Raw genomic sequence first — 21,110 nt, 5'->3', positions numbered from 1 at the left:
GATGCTCATTTTACACGTTGGATTAAATTCATGTGTTTTTTAATCACCGTCTTGATTGATTATTTTTTCTTCCATTTTTCCTTTTTTTGCTAAAGTACATCTATTATTACCAACACGCATGAAAATTCTCAAAATAAGAATGAAAAAAAGTGAGAGATAATGAAACAACAATAACATGCAATAACAAAACCCGAGAAAAAAAGGTTAGTATTCTGATACAAATACACCCGTCCCCAGAGATGTCCCCCAAGACTGCAGCGAGCCTTTCCATTCGTTTCCCTTTCCTCATCATTCAAAGAAGCCAATTAATGAAGCTTTTGTCATTATTATATCTCTTTTTCTTTTTTCAAAAGCGCATTTGTCGACGCGGAAAGAGAGGTATGAGATAAGACAGTCCAGAAGCTGCTTATAGTAGGTATCCTCCTTGAACATGCATTCTAGAAACTCGTAACAGTCACACAATATTAAAAGGTCTTCTGCGGCTCTAATCGTCCTTACTAGCCGCGGCCTCCTTCTTGGACTTGCGCACCGTAGGCGTGGCCTCGACATCGCTCTTCCGCTTCTTCTTAGTCGGCCGGCTCGAAGAACCTCTGGGCTTGTACCCAGTATCGTCATCCCTCTTTCTCTTGCTACGCGCTGTCACGGGCGTCGCCGCGAATTCGCCATCGTCGTCCATGCTGACATCTGCATCTCCACGCTCGGCTGCGCTGATCCGGGAGGCCGCACCAGTCTTCTTGCTCTTGCCGCCACTGGCTTTGCTGCCACCACGCTCGCCCTTGGCGCTGCCGCGTGGCTTTCGCGCGCTAGAGTGACCGCTGCCGGTTCCTGCACCCACGCCCGCTTCATCGTCAGCATCGCCGTGTGTCTCCCCGTCTTGGAGGAAAATCTTTGGGGCGTGCTTCCGTAGCCAGTTCGTGACACTAGTAGGATTCTTGGCTTGGGGATTTGAAAGGGTGTTTGCGGCTGGGTGAGCGAGCGGCGCCATCGTGGGCAAGGCTGCGTCTGGGTCGAGACTGGTGTCGATTAGGTAGATGTAGTCATCGATGTCGTCGGCGGAGAGGAAGTGTGCGGGATGGGACTCGCCATCGATGGGACTCAGATCGGCAAGGAACGCGGATTTTGACTCTTTAGCAGAGCTGTAGGTCGGATGGGGAATGTCGAGCAGCTTGTTGAGCTTCTTCATGGCTTCATCCTTGTGTGTCTTGCGATCGCGATCTATCGGCAGACAGGGAACCTTTTCATCGGAGGGAGGCTCGAGAGAGAGGTCTATCCGTCGCTCTGGGGGGATCTGTGGGGAGTTGTTGACCTCTAGGAGGAGATCTAATAGTCGGCTGCAGTGAGGAATGGCTTGTCAGCTCATGGCTCTCCATAATGAATTGAGGTGGAACAAAGGAAAGTCTGCAAACATACTCGTTCTCAATGGCCAGGCGCTTTACTGTAGACGCAGCCTTGGCCTCTTGTTTGTGTAGCTCCTCGCACTCGTGCATCTTCTGGTCGAAAACAATACGCATCTTTCGGTACTTCTTCTTCCACGACTTGTAGCCGGCGGGCCTCCGCTCGCCGCCGTCGGCCTTGGCTGGAGAATCAGCCATCGCGGCGGCCGGATGGGGGTGGATTGGCAGAGTTGATGAAGCTATTGTGATTGCGGTGACGGAATGCGCGATTCCGACGTGAGATTGGGGCGGGAGTCGCGCGAATGTTACGGAATGAAGGCGAGGGAAAAAAAAAAAGTTGGCCGGTTTAAGAGATTAGATCAAGCCACGAAGTCGGCGGGCGTGTTGGCGATGACGGCAGTGAAGGATGGAGTGAGAGAGAACAAGAGAAAGTGGTCGTGAACGCATTAAAGTTTGAAGGAGAGAAGAAAAAGCGGGTGGTAACGAAGGATAGAAGATTAAAGCGGGCGAGCGATCAAAGGAGGAGGCTGATGCAAATCGAAAAAGGCAAAGGGGCGATGCGCGATTCCTGTTCACGAGCCGCATTGCTCGAGTTTTTTCGCGCGCTGATGGTTGGCGCCGCAGGCTGCAGCTCCGGTGAGCGTCGCAGGGCGGCCGGCGGTTTCCTAGGGGCCGGCGGATGCACTAAAAGCTGCTGTCTCGAGGCCACGATGGGAATAGATAGCTGCAAAAACGAGTATCTATACTCTTGGGGAATTGCTACTAAAAACTAGAATTGTTTTATGTATTTATTGGTTTATTTATTGGATGTTTGCATTTCTATACGATTTGTCTGTTCCAAGATACTTATTCGGTGGTGTCTTTTACACAAGATACAGGGTAAAGAACGCCAGTATGAAGCAATAGAAAGAAGCTGGACTTCGTACTAGCACTACTCATATAAATGCTTTGAGCCTCTTTCATTTTCTTTTCGTAGGCTCTTCTATTCTCATCCAGTATTATGTATAAGCTTGACCCTTGTTATCTTCCCACCACCACTGCAAACTAAATTCTCATCATATTTTGTTCTCCCAAATCCCCCCAGCTATATCATCAAATCATCACCTTGTCTCCCCTCCAAGTATCCTCAGCCAATTACGACGAGACTTCTTTACCAAGTCTCTCCAGCTCCTCTTTTATGAATTGCCCAGCGTTAATCATCTCCGTGCTGCCATACACCACTCGCTTGCGTGTGCCCCGATCGCCACTTGTTCGGCTAACCCACTCATGCAAGTTTCCATATTCCTCCATGCTGCCGCCGCCAACTGTAAATACAACCGCTTCACTGAAGCCCTGCCGTCGCTGCCCGAAGCTGGCTGTTTGGCCGCTCTGGGATCCTGGTAAACCACCCGGCGCGCTGCCTGCGCCTCCTGATCGGACAGCACTGGGCGGTGGCATAGTGCCTCGTGCGTTGGCAGAACGGGGGTCAAAGTACAGGTAATTCTCTGTCTTGGCAATTGCTGAGGATGAGGCCGTAGACGGTTCCATAATGGACTCGACAATCTTGGTGATTGTAAGATCGCGATCTGCGGGTAAAAAGTTCTTAACTCCGCTGATAAGAGAATCAAAGTTCGATGACAAGCCAGACGGGACACCAGTCTCTTTGAGACGATCTGTCAAACGGGAGGAGATGGATGAAAATCGTCCAAATAAGTCAGAAGAGGCAGCTTGCTGGTTCGAGTTGTTGTTGATGGTAGTCAGCTGTGTCATCTTCGTAGTAGCGCGCACCCTGAGACATTGTTAGCAAAAACAGTACATGCAATTATTTGATCCGTGTGAAGCTCACTGGCGAATGTAGGGCAGTGATGAGACATCTGCACCAGCCGCTTCAAGTGCCTTCTCAAACGACTCGAAATCCGCTCGCGCAACCTCTTGCTCCGTGCTCAGGAACCAGATGATAAACAGTCGCAGCTTATCAGTTGGATCGTTACCCTTGTTCTCATCCTTGATGACTTCTAGAATCTGAGCTTTTGTTTGTTTCGTGGCATTTTCCTCCATCTGGAAATAATTATCCAGCTGTCGATCCTTGATGCCAGATAGCAATGCCGCCAAAATGTTCATGTGCATGTCGAGAATACTCTTGCGTTCTCGCATCTCAGGCAGCAACGTTATCGCCGCCTTGAGGTGCTGCGCACTTGCACTCGTATCATTTTGCAAATCTTCTAAACTTGATACTCCTGTGGTCTTTGTTATGGCAGCCGTCTCTTCCTTGTATTTGGTAAGCTCTGCGTCAATATCTTCTGCTACCTGCGGGAAAGGGACTCCGGCATTCTTGATCCAAAAGAAGTCGTTGGCAGTCAAGTCGTAGCCCTTCTTTGATGTGCCCCTGGCAGGGTTGTTCTCCTCAACGGGTGTCTCGATGGTAATACGGTTGAGTTTGATAGACAGGACATCGTGAACAAGAGACTGATATGTCCAAGAATGTGATAGCATGGGTATTAGGTCAACATTGCGGTCGAGAAGGATAAGCACTGGTCTGGAGCTTGGCGTGCCCGCTGCTGTCGGCCGTGCGTTGGAGAACAGGTTGTCTTTTGAGTTGAGGATGTGATCTCGAAGCTTGCGGTCGAGACGTACGGCAACCATTTCCGCGGCGGCACCCTTTGGACATCGTATAATTGGAATGACGCCTACAACGGTATTCAATCAGTACGTGGCCACGCAACATGGGATTCAAATTGCGCCAAACTTACCCATGGTTACAACGACGCTGAACAGTCCACTGACTATCCTGTCCACCACCGCATCCAGCTCGGCATCGCTCGTCTTTGCGCTGTTCAGAGCCCAGTAGGTGTGCTCATTTTGCATCCCCAGGCTGAATAGGTCTGGCTCTGCGACAATAAAGTTGAGGTATTGATCGAAAAGCTGCGCAATCTTGTCTGATGTCCCTGCTTCTGCTGTCTGCGACGCAAAGTCTTCTAATAAGACTCGAGGAAGAGAAGACAGGAAGTTGACGTAAGCTGGAGTATATAGCCCCTTTTGTAGGTCCTCCGTCATGAGCTGTAGGTTGCGCGCATTGGGTTCGAGCAGATAGATGACTGGCACATCTGGTATAGGGTATCGCGGCGTGCCGATATGCCTGTGAGGCGCATCGTTAGATTTGATTTTCAGTCGCATCGTCATTGAGTAGAGCAGGAAACTAACATGTGCATTGTCACTCCCATAGAGCGAAGGTCACTGACCCGCATGACACTGCTGATTACATCTCGGCCCAAGTCGTCAAACACGAGAACTTTCCAGATGGGATTTCCTTCGGCATCTAGAATGGGAGCAACAGGAGCCAAAAGTCCGTTGGCATGTGCCTCCTCCGTTTCGCTCGATTCGATGGTCTCGTTGAGATTGAGGATCTTCTTGAGAGATGCTGTTGGTTATAGACTTGTCAGCGATTGCTATCATACACACAAACGTAATTGTGCATGTTTACCGATCTGGCGATCTCGCAAGGAGACTGCTTTGGACGCCATGGCTTAGATGAAGCTAGAGTTGACGTATGCGAAGGCGTACGTATCCGGTCAACGATGCAAGGCCGTCAAGGACTCGCTCGCCGCTCCACAGTTGTAGCAGAGGATGATTCAATCGTTGCCGTACATGCGCCTGCAATCGCAAAGTACAAGAGAAGATCGATATGCAGCTAAACAGGAGTTTGCGTCAGTGGTATCACACAGTCTGAGCTTGAGGCCACGATATCGAACTACCCCCCCAAATCTAATCGCTACGAAATTGGAGCTCTCCCACTATAACAGCCCTAGCAGGTCACTGCAGCGCGCTAAATCGCCCGCGGTGCTAGCACCAGCTGCTGGTGCCGCGGGCCGACTAATGGCCGACCTGCGAATTCCTGCGGTGGAGCTGGGCCATTATGACATGGGCCTGACAGGTCGCATTGGTGCCTGAGGGCGCAAACACGCCTCTGCCAAACACGTCTGGACTTTTAACAGCATTGACAACGCTCCATCAACATCAATCGCCTAATAGTTTTCCATCCGGTTGCGACAAGCCCAGCATCGGCGCCATCAAAGCACGGCGCCTTTAGGCATCTCTGGCAGCTGAGATTTAGGAATTCGCGCATATCATTTCTGCGACGCCGACTTTCTTGCTCTTCGCTGTCATCCCGACTCTCCCTCCTGTCTTTTTGGAGAGGGCGGGCTACGTGTTCGCCTCCGGATAATATTGTAAACAACTGTGGGAAAGGGGCCATGAAGTTTCTGTTTCTGCAGAGTACAGAGTAGGCTGTGAAAAAGGGACTTAAGCTGCTGCGACAAGTTGCAGCGAGACGCAGGGTATGCCCACCTCCTAATCCAATCCCCTCATCTAGCAGCACTCCTTTTCCCGATGCCTCTGCGCATCTCGCATCTCGCAGCCCACCACATACATCATCATATGCAAATTTCCTCAGCGCCTGCTTTTTTTGCCTGTTACCTGCACAGTTTTCTGGTGTTGGCGAGGCCATGAAAGTTGGAGTGGCTTCTTTGTATCGTGTGACGGCCATGACCAAATCCATGGGCCGCACGTTTTATAATCCCTCTGTTACCTTTATAAATGCCAGGCGTTGAGCAAAAAGCGAAAGCGAGCCTTGGATGGTGGACCTGGCTCCTCTGTAAAACCTCAGGGAGCAGCCGGCCGCGATGGGGGTTGTGTGAGTCGTCACCGAACAGTGCTCAGCCGAGCCTGCATCCGAGCCGCGCCGGGTCTAGATGTGAAAGGCATTGGCATGGCGATTTAAAAGTACCACGTTGTTGCGCCTTGTCGCAGCCCATCGGCCTGGTTGCCAATCACGCGACGCCCGCCTTGGGCTGTCGTGGCGGCCGTGGAAAAGGGACCTGGAGGCGTTGTCACAGCCTGGTCTGGGACTTGACTTGCATAACCCCCGCCAGCACCTGGTCCGGCATTTAAAAAAGATCAAGAGCAAGCAAGCAAAATGCTGCCTCGAAGACTATACTCATGCTATATTTTTCGATATCGACAGACTTTTTTTCTGCTGTCTTTAATGGAGCTGGGCTGTTTTTGACTCCCTTGGTGGCGGCCACCAGTTTCTATCATGTTTGCCGCCGATCCACGGCCTAGCCATGGCGCTCCACCCTCTGTACTGGCAACGCTGCACATGCGCTTTGGCCCTTATCACTCCCTCAACGTCCTGGTTCTGCACGGCCGTTTTCACGCCTGCAATATTCTTTCTCTTTTTCCTTCTCTTCTATTGCGAACAAACAAACAGCTACAATTCCCCTCCTTTGCCTTATTTTTGCCAATGCTAACCCTACTCTCATCTGCTCCAACCCCTAGTCCATGCAAATTTGCCCTTATACGTACTAGCGCTCTGCAGTCGAAATCTGCCGACAATCTGCCGCTAATAAACTTCGCGTGGCTTGCTCCAAGTACCGCCACACGTCGGTTGCCCAGGTGAGTTACAAGCTGCTCTGCACCGCCCTACAGCAACTCTGCATGAACGCCACAGCCACACCCACGCGACCTGCGCAGGCGAAATGCACATCTCGCGTTTCTTGCAGGCGACGTCACTTTGGCAGACCCAGTTTCTGTCTCTTGTTCTTGTTATTTTCTCATCCCTTTCAAACATGGGAGCAATCTATGATTGCTGATGGAGTCTCAATAGTGCTAGAAAAGATACCCCCCTTATTCCTATTTGCGTATGTTGCTGTCTGAATCAGCATTAAGTTTGTCGAAATGCAGTCCTGGCCTGGCTCTGGTCAGAATGGCGCAAACGATGGACATAATTCCTGGCAATCCGGCTTCGCATATGCCGACCAGAACAACCAATTCGACCCCAGCCAGGCATGGTCGCAGCCAGGCGCTGAGCAGCCCTTCTCCCACTTAGATCCGCAGGATCCCTCCGCGTCCAACTACTTTGAGGCGCCTCACCAGGGAAATGCAAATGCCTACCTTGGCGGCGCTCTTCATGCCACTTCCTCTAGCCAGGCGCCGTTCCATGCTGGCCATGGCACGCTCTCTTTAAATCAGCAGTTCTCGCAGCCTGGCCAAGATGTGCTAGATCCTGCCTTCAGTAATATCCATCCCGAACTGTATGGACACCAGCCCAAAGTCAATCTGGGGGGAGATGGAATTGGCCAAATTGGACAGGTTCAGAGCCACCCGCATGCCCATCCTCAGGGATTCAACCAGCACGAGTTTCCATTCAATTCGCAAAACGACCAGCTCTACGACGCTCCTGGTCCGTATAGCCAGCCTCAACAGGTCCCCCAGCCAGCCCGCCAAGGAAGCAACACTCCAGTCCAGCATTTTGAGAATCTGCATGGAGGCTTCCCCCAGGGCCCTCGCTTTGGGCAGTCGCCTCAGCCGCCGTCGGTACAGCATCAACAACAACCTCCTTATCGTCAGGGGCAGCCCTTTTCCGACCAGTATCAGCTTAACAACGGCCTCGGCTACCAACAGCCAAACTCCTCCCAGTATTCTACGCAGCAGGGATATGCACCACCAAAACCGAATACCTTTACTCCGCCTCAGCAGGGAACGCCTGTACAGCAGCAGCAACTGGCACCGCAGCCTCTTCAACAGCAGCCTGGTGCCCCGTCTTCCGCCCACTCGACGATGGGAGTGAATCCCAATGCTCAGTACGGAGCAGCCCAGCAGCCCATCAATGCCGGTGCTATTGCTACTTCCACAATTCCACCAGCAATCTCTCAGCCGGTAGAAAATGGCCCGAAGAAAAGGAAGCGCGCCACCAAGAGCACCCCGGAGCCGGCTGTTCCAGAGCAACCGGCATACCCCATAGACTTCCCGGTCGATATCCTCCCGAGAAAGAGCGAAGATCCCGAAATCTTATCTGTCCCCTTGCCCTCAGCAGAAGAATCTCAGCTCATTGCTCAGTTTGCGAAGCGGAATAAAGCTGCCCAGAACAAATATCCTTCCATCAAGGGCCTTCCATATTTAGTATATGATGGCACGATTAAGCTTCCAGGTAAGTAGCTGCTCTGAGCTACGCTTTCCTCTTTACAACTTGCTTCACGATATTAATAAATTTTGTCATTGCTAGCGCCCAAGAGCTACGACAAGCTGTCCCCTTGTATTGCCTTGCCGCCACACAGCGATCGTTCCTTAGTACCCGAACTAGGATACCTCCCTTGCGAAATTCAAGGAAAATTCACCACACAATATCGGCCATCTGCAGACAGGAGCGGTTTAGACGAGCGACGAGAAGAAGCGAAACAGCTGTTGGACGAATATGACCGCTCCATGTACAGCCTTGGCAAGCGCCGGCCAAAGTACACTGAATATCCTCGTATGTTTAGGACGTCCCTTTGTAGAAATTTGATAACGCAGTGTTGCTAATTTCTTGCAGATGCTTTCAAGGAACAGCTCAAATCCGACGAGGCTTCGAAAAATAAGGCAGAGAAGCGAGCAAAGAAGGAACAGGAGGATGATCGAGCAAAGCCGGTACGTAGTTATATAACGTCAAAGCTAAACCGTCTTTTGTTGCTAACTCTTCTTTAGATCCGACCTCTCGTTCGACCGACTGATCCCACCGAAGCCGTCGCCTGGGATGTTATTGGAATCGTCAACATTGAACCTTCTGTGGCTCGCACAACAGCTCTTATTGCCGGAAGGGTTCAACAGGCTGGCGAATTCTTTATCAAACTTCGTGGTGAGATGAATAAGGCCAAGTTAGACGTGGACAACGCGACGAAAAATGCAGCCCCGGAATCCCAACTTGCGGAGCTGAAGAAGGTATCTGAACAGAAGAAAGAGGCCTTCTACCGCGCTCTGGATGTCACCATCGAGCACGCCGATGATGGCGTTTTGGATAATCTTGGTGGCCACCAGAAATTGGTCCTCAGCCTGGTAAACGCCATGATTTCCTCTATCAAGGCGGGTGATTTTTCGGGGAAGCTGCCCAAGGCACTGTTGGAAATCTTTACCCATTTCCGCATGACTAAGAAGATTGCCGAGACTACAAACTTTGAAACAGTACGAAAAAGGTTTGAAGACAAAGGCGACGATGAAGTCAAGGAAATGGCACGTGAAATTGCTGCGAACATGAAGAAGGTCACCAAAACTGTCGAGCCAGAAACGGCCACGGGTTATACTGGAACATCTGCAGCCAGTAGGGCCAAAGCAGGTATCAAACCATCTGCAGATGCCTCTTCAGCTAAGAGAGCTAGAGACGATGACTCCGATTCTCGAACAGTGAAGAAGATTGCGGTAGAGCCTGGAAGCAGCTCTCTGAGCAAGAAGCTGGCACAGCCAAAGATCCAACAACCAGCAGTATCAAAGATTATTGCACCCAAAGGCCTTTCTTCGCTCCTTCCAGGCAAGGTACGACCAATGCCAAAACCTGCAATCAAATCAGATGCAGATAGCCCATCAGCGTCTAGCGATGATAAGATCAAGGTAGACGCCAAGAAGATGGTTACAAAGACTGAGCCGAGCAAGCCGACGGTTCCTAAAGTGGAAGCAAAACCCCCTGCAGCAAAGGTATCCTCTACCGCAAGCTCAAGCGCCTTGTCAGGAATTGCCTCTCTGCTCGATTCCATTAATGCACCGAAACCAGCTGAAGCTCCCGTCCCAACGACCAAGGAGACAAGAGAGTCTGATACTCCAGAAGCTCCGGAAGAAAAGGCCAAGAGGCTTCGAAAAGAAGCACGTCGAAAGCTCAGGGTCAGTTGGAAGCCGGAGACAGAGCTTGTGCAAGTCAGAATTTTCCATAAAGACGACGAAGAAGATGAAGGCAGGGGAAGCAACTTGATACGAGATGCAGCCGACGATCGTTCCGAAGGTATGGTCTTGAAGCAGCGTGCAAACGTCGAAGATGATGAGGATGACGACGATATTCCTTATCAACCTTGGCTTGGGCCTGTCGAAATCGACTTCTCAGCACTGGCCGACGATGTACGAGCCAAGAATTACGTTACGCGTGGTGGCACTGTTACTTTCACGACCGATGAGCAGCAACGAATTGCCGAAAGAGAGCAGAGAGAGTTGATGGCCATCTACACCGACGTCGACGATATTCCTGCAACTCCCAAATCCCCACTTCCAGAGGCGACGACTGCTGTCAGTACGGAAGCTAAGACGGGCTATCTTCCTCGAGAGGATGCCAAGTTTGAGGAAATTCAGCTTAGGTGGCGAGACGAACAACAGTACGGGCTGGATGAGGCATTACGCTCTGCCATGAAGCGACTCGATGCCAAGCATAGCCCCTCTAGCAAGCTAGATTCCATCCTTGGCCGGCTTCAGGGAAGTACATCGACATCTGCGTCTTCCTCTCCCACGGCTTCTCTGCGCAGCCAACACTCGCTTCCTCTTCTCTTGGGCGCCGCAGCAGAGAAACAGCTGCTTGCGATACTTCAGTCGGAAAAGACCAAGGCTTGGCGCGATCCCAACCCTGTCCTTTACGGTGATTCAGTTCGTGCCTATAATTATACAGATCCTACCGTTCGACTCAATGGCAATGCTATTGAAGATGTCGTGAAAAGCTTGATCAGGAAAGGATATCCTCCGACGTCTCCACCCGACTGGCTTTCGTTTGATCAAGAAAGAGTCAGAGAGTGGTGGTTTGGCTATAATAAGGAGGCTGCTGCTAGACAGAAGAAAGAGGATGATGCAAAGGCAAAGGCTGAAGCTGAGGCAAACGCACTTAAGGTTGCTGCTGCCACAGCTGCTGCCGCTGCCGCCGCTGCCAATCCGGCAAATACCCAGTCTCAGGACTGGTCAGCGCAATACGCGCAACAACAGAATTATGCTCCGTATATGGCACTTCTACAGCAGATGACTGGCGGACAGCTTTCATCAGCTGCGGCGCCGCCGTCAGCCCAGCATCCTCAAATTCCTGACGGACAGCTGCAATCGATTCTCGCTGCCATCAACCAACCTCAGCAAGCAGCCCCAGCACAAGCTGCAAATGTTGCTGGTTATCTGAATCCGAATGATCCATCATATCAGCAGCTAATGATGCTCACCCAAATGGCGCAAGGCCAACAACCGGCTCCTCCCCCACCCCCTCCACCATCATCCTTTGATCACAGGCCTGAGCGAGACTGGGATCGGAGCGATAGCCAAAGGGGAAGTGAGCAGCACGGAAAGGAGGGTAGGAAAAAGAAGGGCACGCTACCGCCGCATAAACCTGCGAATAAAGCCCTTATTGGTACTAAACCATGTACCTTTTGGCAGCAAGGCAAGTGTGCTCGAGGTGATAAGTGCACCTTTAGACACGGCTGAAGATGACAATATTTATCTTTTTATTGCTGCTGTTATTCTTTTATCTTGTTAATTTGAGTTTTTTATATGCATTAATACATATCAAAAGCAACTACGGTTCAAATATGTTTACTAATGGACAAGGAAATACCGGAAACATGGTAGGCGTTGGAAGATTTTAGAACGGCGGAGGGGAAGTTGGACAAAAATTTGTCCAGTACACAGTTTATGGGGCACTTGAATGCCTGTATAATAGATATCATCACTTCAACTCGTCCTGGTGGACAGTTGAAGGCATCAGCTACAATGAAGATGGGATTGATGTGGAAGTGTAAGAGAGGCGTCCGGGATACAAACAGGCAAATTCTGTACTGTTATATACCATTTGAAATTTGAATGTGCGAGCTCATGACCTCAAACATCTCCTTTTTATCATTCTTTGCGTATTCGTCAATGTGACATGCAATTTCCTTGATCTTCTCCTAACCGTGCTGTAAATAAAAGCGCATGATGTTACTGTCTGTAAACCATATTTTTAGGTCGATGCCCAATGCCCAATGCTGCACTATCCCTCTCTATCTCAACCCAAAACCTCAAGCGGACTCCATCTCGGTATCTCCAGCCGTAGGTCTCTGGATCAAGCCCCTAAGGCTCAAATCGTACACAACGTCCTCGACCCTCTTGACCTCGTACTTTACGCTGTCGGCGCGCTTGCGGATGATGTCATTTTTGAGGTTGAGCAGCTGGAAGCCGGCAAAGAGGTCCTTGACGAAGGCGCTGATGGTGAGGGGCAGCTGGAAGTCGCCGAGGGTCACGGCGTTTGTGGCGAGGCGGGAGAGGTCCTGGGTGAGGTCGACGAGGGAGAGGAGATATTCTTCTATGGTGAGGTGGAAAGCGTCGCGGTCTTTGAGGTTTGTTGGAACTGTGTTTGGTCAGTAAATTTTTTTCTTCATCAGAGTCATGATGATGAGAGTGAAAATGAAAATAAAGGGAGAAGGAAAAGAGAGGAATTTTCATTGTACCTGAGAAGATGGTGCCAACTTCTTCGAGGGTGAGAAGGCGGCCGATTTCGGGTGCTTTGGTTGATTCTGATGAGGATTCAGCGGGAAAGCCGCCCAGCCAGGCGCAGTAGATGGTTGTGCCGATGGCGTTTTGGATGGAGCGCGACCATTTGTGGTTGTATCTTGATTGAATGAGTTAGAAATACTGTAAAGTGAGAGCGAATGGGGGGAGGGACAAACTTGTAGTAAGGGTGCTGAGAAGCAACTTTTTCGAGCTCGCCGACGATGGCGGCTTCTTCTTTGACGGCGGCTTCGACTTGAGCTACGAGGGCGGGGTCTATAATTTTTTGAAGAAGAGAAGAAAATTAGATTGTCTGTTTCTTTTTGATTTTATACGACATACGTTTTAGGATAACGAGGGAAGAAAATAGATAGAAAGCATTGAACTACGTACAGCGTGCGCGAGGCGTTGAGTGAACTCGTGAGAGCAGGCCTTGGGCTGTAGCGACGGCGCGTTCGAGGCGCTGGACAATTTGGGAGAGGGTGTCGCGGACTTGGGTCTCTTCCTCGAGCTTGGATTCAAGCGAGGCGAAGATGGAGGGGTCGAGGAGGGACTGTGGAGGAGCAGACATGGTGGTGGTGGTGATGCTGGTGATGTCGATGAGATGTAGTGAGGTGATGAGGCTGAGAGAAAGATGAAAGATGGATGTTGATTGGAGAGCTGCTTTCTAGTGAGATTTTTTACAAACTAGTGGCTGAGGATGCTGGAATTCCAGCTTTTGGCATGCAAAAAAAGAGGCTCGAGATGACGTTGGTTACTACGGTGTGATGCGGGTAGAGATTTCACAATTTGGAGAAATGGCGAGGCTGCACTAAAAAAAAATTATCTAGATTTCACGACGCGAGGCTACGGCTGGGAATACAGATTCAAGAGACACGCGATACGCACCATCTACTGCACATCAAGCTGACTTTTATTCTACAAAATACGAATCTCTTCTTCGCTGCCAGGGCAAGCCCCAAACAAAGCAATGAAAAGAAGTGTGTTCGCGTCGCCTGGAAGCAGTGTAATACCAGGGACACTGTGGGCAGAATCATGTGCAAGCACAGAGGAAACCGCCCCAAAGACAAAAATAAGAATAATCACGATTGGTCTCCTTAGAGACCTTTCAGAGATTAAACTGAAAAGAACAGATACTACACTTGATCTAAGCCAAAAGGCAAAGAGAGCTAAAGAAGAAAAGAAGAGAAAAAAGCTTCGCTTTTCGGAGGGCAGGCGAGAAATATATAGTAGGGTGGGGGCGGTGAGGGAGCTGCAGCTTTGGTGGGGCGGCAGAAATTTTGGGGAGTGGTGATTGGGTGGGGTGGGGCTGGTGCCTGGGCTTGTGAAATGCTGTTGCTGCAGCCGCTATTGCAGCCTCGCTGCAGCTGGAAATTGTTTCAAGGCGGGAGGCAAAGGGGCAGTAAGAGATGAGTGGCTGGGACTACGGATATTGAGGTGCAGCCCCCCTTCATTTTTATTTTTCCACCTTTGGTTGATCCATATGACGAATGTGAGGAGATGGTGAGCTTGGGCATAAGAATTTGATAGCTCTCTCGATATAGGTATCTTAATTAATCCTAGGTACTGTCCTTCAGAATGCCTAATTGGTCTCCCATGCAAGCTGTGCTGAAAGTTCACAGAGATTTCTATCAACTGTACCAAGTGTAGCATCAATGTGTTTCAACTCAGTAGCTTTGCCACCAGTCAGCTTATTAAAGAGATGACTACCAAGTTCCACGTCAACGTATGGGAAGGAAATGACGTCGCCTAGACGTTTCCAATCATATTTATCTAGCCCGCTAAGGCTGCTCATGCAAGCCATGTTGTCTATAGACCGAGATGCATCATCGTACTTGGCATTGGAGGACACTGGATACCATTCTGAGACCAGCCTCGGGCGTTATTGTAGTATGCAAACTCGCTGTAGGGCAAGCCGATAGCTGTATCTAGGCAATTAGCGAGTTACACGCCATTATCGGCACGTTTATGTAGCTTCGAGGTAGTGAGGGCAGCGACAGCACTGGCACCAGCAGCCACAAGGGCAATCAGAGTACTGGAGCGCATGATGGATGATGGCCACTAAGATACGAGAGCCAGCTGGAGAATCAGATAGATGCCAAAGGGGGGGGGGGGGGGGGTTGAAGAGAGCAGGTGGGGAGTTTGGGAACGTCAATGGTATTGTATTTTGAGTCTAGAGGTCTATGGAGGCAATTATATAGTTCCCGTAAACAGCATGAGAGTGAGAGTGATATGCCTACATAAGACGCGCTGTCGGCAGTTGTAAATGCTCCCCAATACGAGTAGTGGCGTACTGATGGTGTCTTGGCATCGGTTGATTTCCAGGTACGCCTCGCGTGTAGGTGCCTCTTTAACTCTTTAAGCAAGCAGTCTCACTCTCTACAAGCTCACATAGTAGCTCTAGGGCTGACCCGATTGCGCACTTGTGTATTTGGTGCTTATATGATTGAGCCCATACCGAGTTAGCATCTCAACACATAACAGTAGCACTTTTGCTTTCAGGATTCACTACTGGAAGCGAGTTGGTAGCCTAACCCCCAGGCAAGGTATTCGGAACTGGGCTGTTAGGTCAACGAGGTGCCTATAGGACCAATCACATGTAACCACCGACGATTTGGGCAAAATTCGACCATTATGGCCTTTGTTAGTTGCAAGGGGCTGTGAGAGGTTATGAGACGGTTCGGAGACTCTTTAGCAGCCGCGTAATATATGGCGTGGGGAGACAGTTCAACCCATGTAAGAATAATTGGTGGCTATGTTTTGCTGTAGGCTCACAGTATAAGTGTCTTATAGATGGTGTTTTGCATGAACATAACGCACTGGCGAAAGCATCCTGGCATCTAGGCTGTGGATTTAAAATTATCCTAACATGTAAAACACTTGTTGCATTTACAATGTTTGCTGAGAGAGTTCAAGTTATGCTTACTTCCGCCCTCTGCGTTTCTGTGCTCATGTACATTATGGTACCTCGGGCATGCCGCGTCTTGTACAACTAACCGCTGGCAAACAGTGTTGCTCTTCCAGCCGTTGGTAACTGCACGAAGTTGAGCTAGGTATTGATATGTTAGTCCTTTCTCTTGATGCGAATAAGCTTAGCCTCTATATATTCTGATCCGACAATATTTTTACCAGTAAGCTGACTAAAGGCCTCTGCATTAAGTTCCACGCCCTCCTTGGTTCCGTCTACCGCTTCAAAATGGATACTTTTGCCGTTGTATTCTAGTTTAAAACAGTCGCGACATAACGAAGAACCAAGGCTAAATACTTTGGACAGCGCTCATCATTGGCAAGGCACGGAGATCACCCAGTGCGTTGTGATAACTATTTCCCAAATTATCGCGAGCAAGGTCGTCGCTTCTATGGGCGTACATCATTATGCTTGGAATGTTCATCGGCAGACACTGAAAGTAAGTATTAGAACGCATGAATTTAATAGTTAATAGAGTAGATAACACAAACCCTTGACCTTTTCGGCAGTGGTAACTGCGACAAGTGTGGCGGCGGCAAAGAGATTAGATAGCTGCATGTTGACAAACTTATTATTGCAAGATTAATATGTTAATATTGTAATTACGTGTGGTGAAGATAAGGACTGAATTTAATGAGAATAATTGAGATGTTCAGATTGAGAGAGAGCATCTCTTAAAATATAAGTGTGCTTTTACAGCAGTGACACCTCTGCTTCAAGATTATTATTAAGTCTGAAACAAATATTTTAATACAAATGTGCTAGTGTCGTCACTGCTTAAAGGGCTATTACTAAGTCTGAAACAAATACACTAATGTAAAGTGCTCTCTTTTCTTCGAATACTATTACTTAGTCTGATATAAATATACTAATACAAACAGAAGGGAGGCATTATATCTTAGTGGTCTGTGCAGACCCTGAAATGCCGTGTCTTGCACGACCAACAGCTGGCTTGTTCTGCAAGCCATCAGAAATTAAACGAGATTGAAGACTACAGAGATCTGAGGGAAACGAAAAAAAAAAAAAAAAACTTCTTGGAGCTGCGTCTACAGCAGGCTTGTACTAATATTGACCCTTGGGCTGTACAAAGTAAATTGAGGGACATGGAAATGCAATCCTGAGCTGTTATCACCGAATATGAAGCTTGCCTTGTCTAAAAAGCTAAGCCGATAGTTAAAGAGTAGCCTCTAGCTTGCCAGTTTTGCAGCTTCTCGGAGAACGCGACAACCCTGCTGATTAGTTACACGAATACGCGCAGGCATCACCGCCAAATAGAATAACGCGTCATTCCGTCTCTTGGCAGAATGATTCTGGAAAGTGGACCAAAGCCAGTGTCCACGTTTACCTCCATCCAAGGCAGTATCGTATTCTATCCGACAAACATCTACATCCCTGAGCGGGTGGCTGGCTGGACTCAATACTTGTAGGAAAGCTGCAGAATATGATTTCTATTGTAGGCGACTGACGGGGGTTGAACAATATTATGCCTTGGTATTGTTCTTGTTTGCGACAGCCCTGCCGCCTGGCGGATCAATATGTAGCGAGGCTGAAAGAATACCGAACGTGAGATGGGCCAATAAACGGAGGTGTTTGTGTCTTTTGGTGAAATATTGGCATTGGTGTAGCAACAAGATATAAAGTGATTGCTTGTGAAGAAAGAATTTGTTCTATTTTTTCAGTACGATAGTCTCTTCCTTTCAATATACCTTGGCCCATCTCCAATGCTGAAAATGAAAGTATCATATCTACTAACTTTCGGCATCAGCGCCTTAGTCACTGCAAATCCAGCCAAACAATTTAAAAAGATATGGAAGCCAGAAAACATCGTGAAGCTCTCCATCGCCCTGCAGCCAGAATCCCGCCAGCTCCTGGAACAAACCATTCGTGATCTTTCCAGCCCTTCTAGCTCACGATACGGACAGTATATCGGCCGCGAAGAAGCCAAAGCTTTGCTCCGTCCTCGACCCTCTTCTGTTGATGCCGTCAAATGGTGGTTAACTCGGGCCGGCATCCCTGATGGTCATATTTTAAGCGACGAGCAATTCATTCACATCCAGACTAATATTGAGGGGATCGAAGCACTCCTGGGAGTAAATTATAATGCGACTCTTGGTTCGCAAACGATTGCTGTTTCTACTTTGCCTCAAAGAATCCAGGGCTATGTAATGACCGTCCAGTATGCTCCTGTATACCAACGAACGGCTTGTTCTGCGGCCAAGTCAAACATACCCTCTACAAATCTGGATGCTAAACAAGGTCATTCTGGCCGGTATTTGACAAAAGCTCGTACCGATTGGGAGAGGTGCAAGGTCGAAATCACACCGACCTGTTTGAAGAAGCTGTACCATGTTGGGGATTATCAAGCAAGGCATGACAAGAAGAATCTTCTCGGCGTAGCTGGCTTCGATAGTGTAAGTCTTTGCTGGAGTTTTATAGTTCCACCCTTTCACTGACACGAGTTTGGTAATCTAGCAAGCAGCCCAATATCACGAGTTAGACGAATTCCTCCACGAGTTTGCACCTTACTCTGCTGGCGCCAACTTCTCCATTGCATTGGTGAATGGGGGGACCAATCCTCAGGGAACCAATTTCTCGTCGAGTGAGGCCAATCAAGATGTCCAGTATGCCATTGCAATGGGATATAATTTGCCGGTGCGCTTTTATGCAACCGGTGGTGGAAACCACGACATCATCCCGGACTTGGAGTAGGTTTTTTCTTATCTTGACGAGCCACAGAATGCAATACTGACGCGAAGCGCTCGTTTGCCAGTCTCATCGATCCCACACACGAGTATCTCGAGCCTTACCTCGAATTCGCAAGCCATCTGCTCAACCTCCCCGACGACAAACTCCCCAGCGTAGTCTCCATCTCGTACGGTGCCAACGAACAGCTGTTCCCCAAACCCTACGCCCAACAAGTCTGTGACATGTTTGGCCAACTCGGCACGCGCGGCGTCTCTATCATCGTGTCTTCTGGCGATTTCGGTCCCGGAATGTCATGTCAGTCAAACGACGGCACGAAAACGACCAAGTTTATACCTTCGTTCCCGGCGACATGTCCATACGTGACGAGCGTGGGGTCGACGGAGGGGATTGGCCCAGAGAGGGCAGCGAATTTCTCAGCGGGTGGATTTTCTGACTATTTTGCACGTCCAGAGTGGCAGGATGAAGCTGTTGACGGTTATTTGCAGCTGTATGGAAACGAGTGGAAGGACTATTATAATGCCAGTGGAAGAGGGTTTCCTGATGTGGCTGCTCAGGGAGTGAATTATCGATTTTGGAATCATGGCAGAAGTGACTTGACGTCGGGGACGAGGTATGTATTGCACGCGATTCACCCGTTGCAAACAATGTTTGAATTGAATTCTAATTGTTCTGTAGCGTTTCCACGCCCGTATTCGCGGCTCTCATCGCATTGCTCAATGATCATCGATCCAAAAGTGGACTGTCTCGCATGGGATTCTTGAACCCATGGATTTACAGCATTGGCAACCGCGCATTCACAGAGTACGTCCAGGCCGTCTATCTTCTTTCTTCTCGCTATAATCACACCAATAATACTGACCACAAGAAATTACTGATAGTATTACCGAATCCAGGTCCATCGGATGTCAAGGCGAATCTCTTTCCGGCCTCCCATCGCCCGTGATTCCCAACGCTAGCTGGAGCGCTGTGAAGGGATGGGATCCGGTGACGGGATGGGGAACGCCGCTGTTTGATAAGATGATGAGCTTGTCTTGTGGAGATGTCTATGAGGAAGAAAGCTGGTTGGATGAATGAGAGATGATATACTAGGGACAATGGAATTGGTACTTAATAGAATTGGGAATATAGCAGGCAGCCTTTCGAAAGAGCGAGCTGACACTCTCAGGCTAGATATCTGCATCTAATATGAAGTTGACGTTCACCGTTTAATAAAACAGCTAGAAATGATCTGATAATTTGTTTGTATATACGACAGCTGTATATCGTTCAAGGTAGACGGCGTCAAAAGCAAAATTGCATGCAAAAGAACGCCCAGGTCATTCATATCAGTCATCACTCGTTGGTCACATTAATTTGATCTGGAACAAGCGAAGTTTGCTGTCATGGCATCTATTTCAACTGCCTTCTAACAAAAAAAAAGAAAAAAAGTTGCAGCATATGCAGCTGCATTCTAAAAGTACAACAAATGTTCTAAGTCTCTAAAATAAAAGACAAAAAAGCGGAGGAAAAAAATGTAGAAGTTCTAATCATGGCCCGCACGCTGATCTCGCGAACAGAAAAACAAAAGAATATGCTGTGCGGACTTTGCTGTCTTTCTTCGTCTTCTGCTTGATGCTTTCAGAAAACAAAGAAAAAAAAATATTAAGAACCTCGTGACTTCGACTCCTCGATTTTTGGTCTAAAGCAGAAATTGGTATCTCCATCTCGAAATGCCCATTAATCCTGGCCACCGTTTTATGTCTCTTTCGCCGTGATGGCCTTCTGGTTTCTTCGAATCATGTCTTTCCCATTTTTGTGTATCCGTGACGCCGCGCCGTAAAAAAAGCAATGAACAAAAAAAAAAGTTTACCCCGCCATAGTCTCTTTCCCGAACAAAGGAGAAATGTAATAAAACACAGGTCGTTATAGTGGAGAGTGATTTAGTGATTATCCGGGGTATGATGGACGGTGTAGTTTAGGTTGTTGCAGAGTTGAGCTGCCTTGAAACAGGGAGTAAAGGGGGAACAGTAAGCAGCATTGACGATTACGTTGGACGCATTACATCAGCGCCAACTTCTGCTGCTGCAGCCTCTCCTTCTCCTCGGCAAAGACGATGCGGCTCATTTCCAGAACTCGCTCGAAGCCCTCGCGGCCCTTGACGGCGTTCTCCTTGAAGCGCGTGCAGAGCGTGTCCTCGATGCTGTTCTTGATGCGCTGCCATCCGCCGCACAGGGCAGTGATGCGGGCGCTCTGGATGAATTGCGTCTGGTGCTCGCTCAGCGGCTTGTAGACGACCTCCTCTTGCACGCGGACCAGGTTGCTCCACGTCAGGTTCTGGCTGACCATTGTGACGGTCTTGTTCTGCGGGTCGACGTAGCTGGCCTCGTAGACGAAGCTCTCCTCCATGTTGCCGCCCAGCAGCGACTTGATCCAGTCGGGCGCGGCCTGCTTGCATGTGATGAGGCGTTCGGTGCGCAGGATGCCGGTCGCAGGGTCGACTTGTCGGGAGAGCGTGTCGACGGCGATGACGTGCTCAGACTTGTTGTTCCATGGGCCGTACTTGCGCCAGTTGGCTGTGGAGACCTCGTCCCACGAGTACTCGTAGGTGACGGCGTTGGAGAAGACTTTCATTGTTGATGATTTCTCTCTGTAGGAAGTAGGAAAGGGAGAGGCGAAGAGGAGAGAGAAGGATGATGGAGGTGGTCGGGAGAGGAAGAAAAGGGAAGGGTGTTGTTGGTTGTTATCGAGAGAAGCTCCGATCCAGGTGGCGGGTCGCAGATGGCAAAAAAAACCCAATCAAT

The 21,110-nt window shown here is 49.2% G+C and overlaps 7 protein-coding genes across 7 annotated transcripts; 2 read left to right on the top strand and 5 right to left on the bottom strand.

Moving 5' to 3' along the window:
* Positions 1-17: 17 nt before the first annotated feature.
* On the bottom strand, positions 18-2,036 carry GGI43DRAFT_398830 (IEC3 subunit of the Ino80 complex, chromatin re-modelling-domain-containing protein). The gene is made up of 2 exons (XM_083205264.1): positions 1,411-2,036; positions 18-1,331 (listed from the first exon to the last, which is right to left on the bottom strand). Exons 1-2 carry the CDS (start codon positions 1,590-1,592, stop codon positions 485-487), a joined length of 1,029 nt encoding a protein of 342 aa, XP_083063622.1. The 5' UTR covers positions 1,593-2,036; the 3' UTR covers positions 18-484.
* Positions 2,037-2,156: 120 nt separating this feature from the next.
* Positions 2,157-5,158, bottom strand: GGI43DRAFT_398829 (syntaxin-binding protein). Its single transcript, XM_083205263.1, has 5 exons — positions 4,855-5,158; positions 4,575-4,791; positions 4,124-4,509; positions 3,220-4,060; positions 2,157-3,162 (listed from the first exon to the last, which is right to left on the bottom strand). Exons 1-5 carry the CDS (start codon positions 4,892-4,894, stop codon positions 2,529-2,531), a joined length of 2,118 nt encoding a protein of 705 aa, XP_083063621.1. The 5' UTR covers positions 4,895-5,158; the 3' UTR covers positions 2,157-2,528.
* Positions 5,159-6,967: 1,809 nt separating this feature from the next.
* On the top strand, positions 6,968-11,719 carry GGI43DRAFT_299602 (zinc finger CCCH domain-containing protein). Its single transcript, XM_083201521.1, has 4 exons — positions 6,968-8,358; positions 8,434-8,679; positions 8,740-8,834; positions 8,892-11,719. The coding sequence occupies exons 1-4, from the start codon at positions 7,107-7,109 to the stop codon at positions 11,613-11,615; spliced, it is 4,317 nt and encodes a 1,438-aa protein (XP_083063620.1). The 5' UTR covers positions 6,968-7,106; the 3' UTR covers positions 11,616-11,719.
* Positions 11,720-12,088: 369 nt separating this feature from the next.
* On the bottom strand, positions 12,089-13,462 carry GGI43DRAFT_299587 (Translin). The gene is made up of 4 exons (XM_083201520.1): positions 13,050-13,462; positions 12,836-12,932; positions 12,617-12,777; positions 12,089-12,516 (listed from the first exon to the last, which is right to left on the bottom strand). Exons 1-4 carry the CDS (start codon positions 13,225-13,227, stop codon positions 12,188-12,190), a joined length of 765 nt encoding a protein of 254 aa, XP_083063619.1. The 5' UTR covers positions 13,228-13,462; the 3' UTR covers positions 12,089-12,187.
* A 570-nt stretch (positions 13,463-14,032) lies between these two features.
* GGI43DRAFT_398824 (uncharacterized protein) lies at positions 14,033-14,747 on the bottom strand. The gene has a single exon (XM_083205262.1). The coding sequence runs from the start codon at positions 14,458-14,460 to the stop codon at positions 14,239-14,241; it is 222 nt and encodes a 73-aa protein (XP_083063618.1). The 5' UTR covers positions 14,461-14,747; the 3' UTR covers positions 14,033-14,238.
* A 1,879-nt stretch (positions 14,748-16,626) lies between these two features.
* Positions 16,627-19,526, top strand: GGI43DRAFT_398822 (Pro-kumamolisin, activation domain-containing protein; the record flags this gene model as incomplete). The annotated part of the gene is made up of 5 exons (XM_083205261.1): positions 16,627-18,035; positions 18,097-18,329; positions 18,395-18,940; positions 19,006-19,131; positions 19,209-19,526. Coding segments are annotated over exons 1-5 (1,787 nt in total), but the record flags the coding sequence as incomplete, so codon positions are not given.
* Positions 19,527-20,090: 564 nt separating this feature from the next.
* On the bottom strand, positions 20,091-21,091 carry GGI43DRAFT_299545 (PRELI-like family-domain-containing protein). The gene has a single exon (XM_083201519.1). It carries the CDS (start codon positions 20,938-20,940, stop codon positions 20,368-20,370), a length of 573 nt encoding a protein of 190 aa, XP_083063616.1. The 5' UTR covers positions 20,941-21,091; the 3' UTR covers positions 20,091-20,367.
* Between the last annotated feature and the right edge of the window lie 19 nt (positions 21,092-21,110).

This window comes from Trichoderma evansii, assembly GCF_050947405.1.
Source record: "Trichoderma evansii strain SZMC 28006 chromosome Unknown GGI43scaffold_4, whole genome shotgun sequence".
NCBI lineage: Eukaryota > Fungi > Ascomycota > Sordariomycetes > Hypocreales > Hypocreaceae > Trichoderma > Trichoderma evansii.
This window is presented reverse-complemented; position numbering and strand designations above follow the sequence as displayed.

Excerpts from the sequence above, each read along its gene's own strand:
- GGI43DRAFT_398830 (XM_083205264.1), bottom strand. The coding sequence starts at position 1,592 with ATGGCTGATTCTCCAGCCAAGGCCGACGGCGGCGAGCGGAGGCCCGCC. Across the intron at positions 1,332-1,410 it reads CGCCTGGCCATTGAGAACGA|CCGACTATTAGATCTCCTCC; the intron begins GTATGTTTGCAG and ends TCCTCACTGCAG.
- GGI43DRAFT_398829 (XM_083205263.1), bottom strand. The coding sequence starts at position 4,894 with ATGGCGTCCAAAGCAGTCTCCTTGCGAGATCGCCAGATCG. Across the intron at positions 4,792-4,854 it reads CTTGCGAGATCGCCAGATCG|CATCTCTCAAGAAGATCCTC; the intron begins GTAAACATGCAC and ends TATAACCAACAG. Across the intron at positions 4,510-4,574 it reads ATGGGAGTGACAATGCACAT|GCATATCGGCACGCCGCGAT; the intron begins GTTAGTTTCCTG and ends TGCGCCTCACAG.
- GGI43DRAFT_299602 (XM_083201521.1), top strand. The coding sequence starts at position 7,107 with ATGCAGTCCTGGCCTGGCTCTGGTCAGAATGGCGCAAACGATGGACAT. Across the intron at positions 8,680-8,739 it reads AAAGTACACTGAATATCCTC|ATGCTTTCAAGGAACAGCTC; the intron begins GTATGTTTAGGA and ends AATTTCTTGCAG. Across the intron at positions 8,835-8,891 it reads AGGATGATCGAGCAAAGCCG|ATCCGACCTCTCGTTCGACC; the intron begins GTACGTAGTTAT and ends ACTCTTCTTTAG.
- GGI43DRAFT_299587 (XM_083201520.1), bottom strand. The coding sequence starts at position 13,227 with ATGTCTGCTCCTCCACAGTCCCTCCTCGACCCCTCCATCTTCGCCTCG. Across the intron at positions 12,778-12,835 it reads TCTCAGCACCCTTACTACAA|ATACAACCACAAATGGTCGC; the intron begins GTTTGTCCCTCC and ends CATTCAATCAAG. Across the intron at positions 12,517-12,616 it reads AGTTGGCACCATCTTCTCAG|TTCCAACAAACCTCAAAGAC; the intron begins GTACAATGAAAA and ends GACCAAACACAG.
- GGI43DRAFT_398824 (XM_083205262.1), bottom strand. The coding sequence starts at position 14,460 with ATGGCTTGCATGAGCAGCCTTAGCGGGCTAGATAAATATGATTGGAAA.
- GGI43DRAFT_299545 (XM_083201519.1), bottom strand. The coding sequence starts at position 20,940 with ATGAAAGTCTTCTCCAACGCCGTCACCTACGAGTACTCGTGGGACGAG.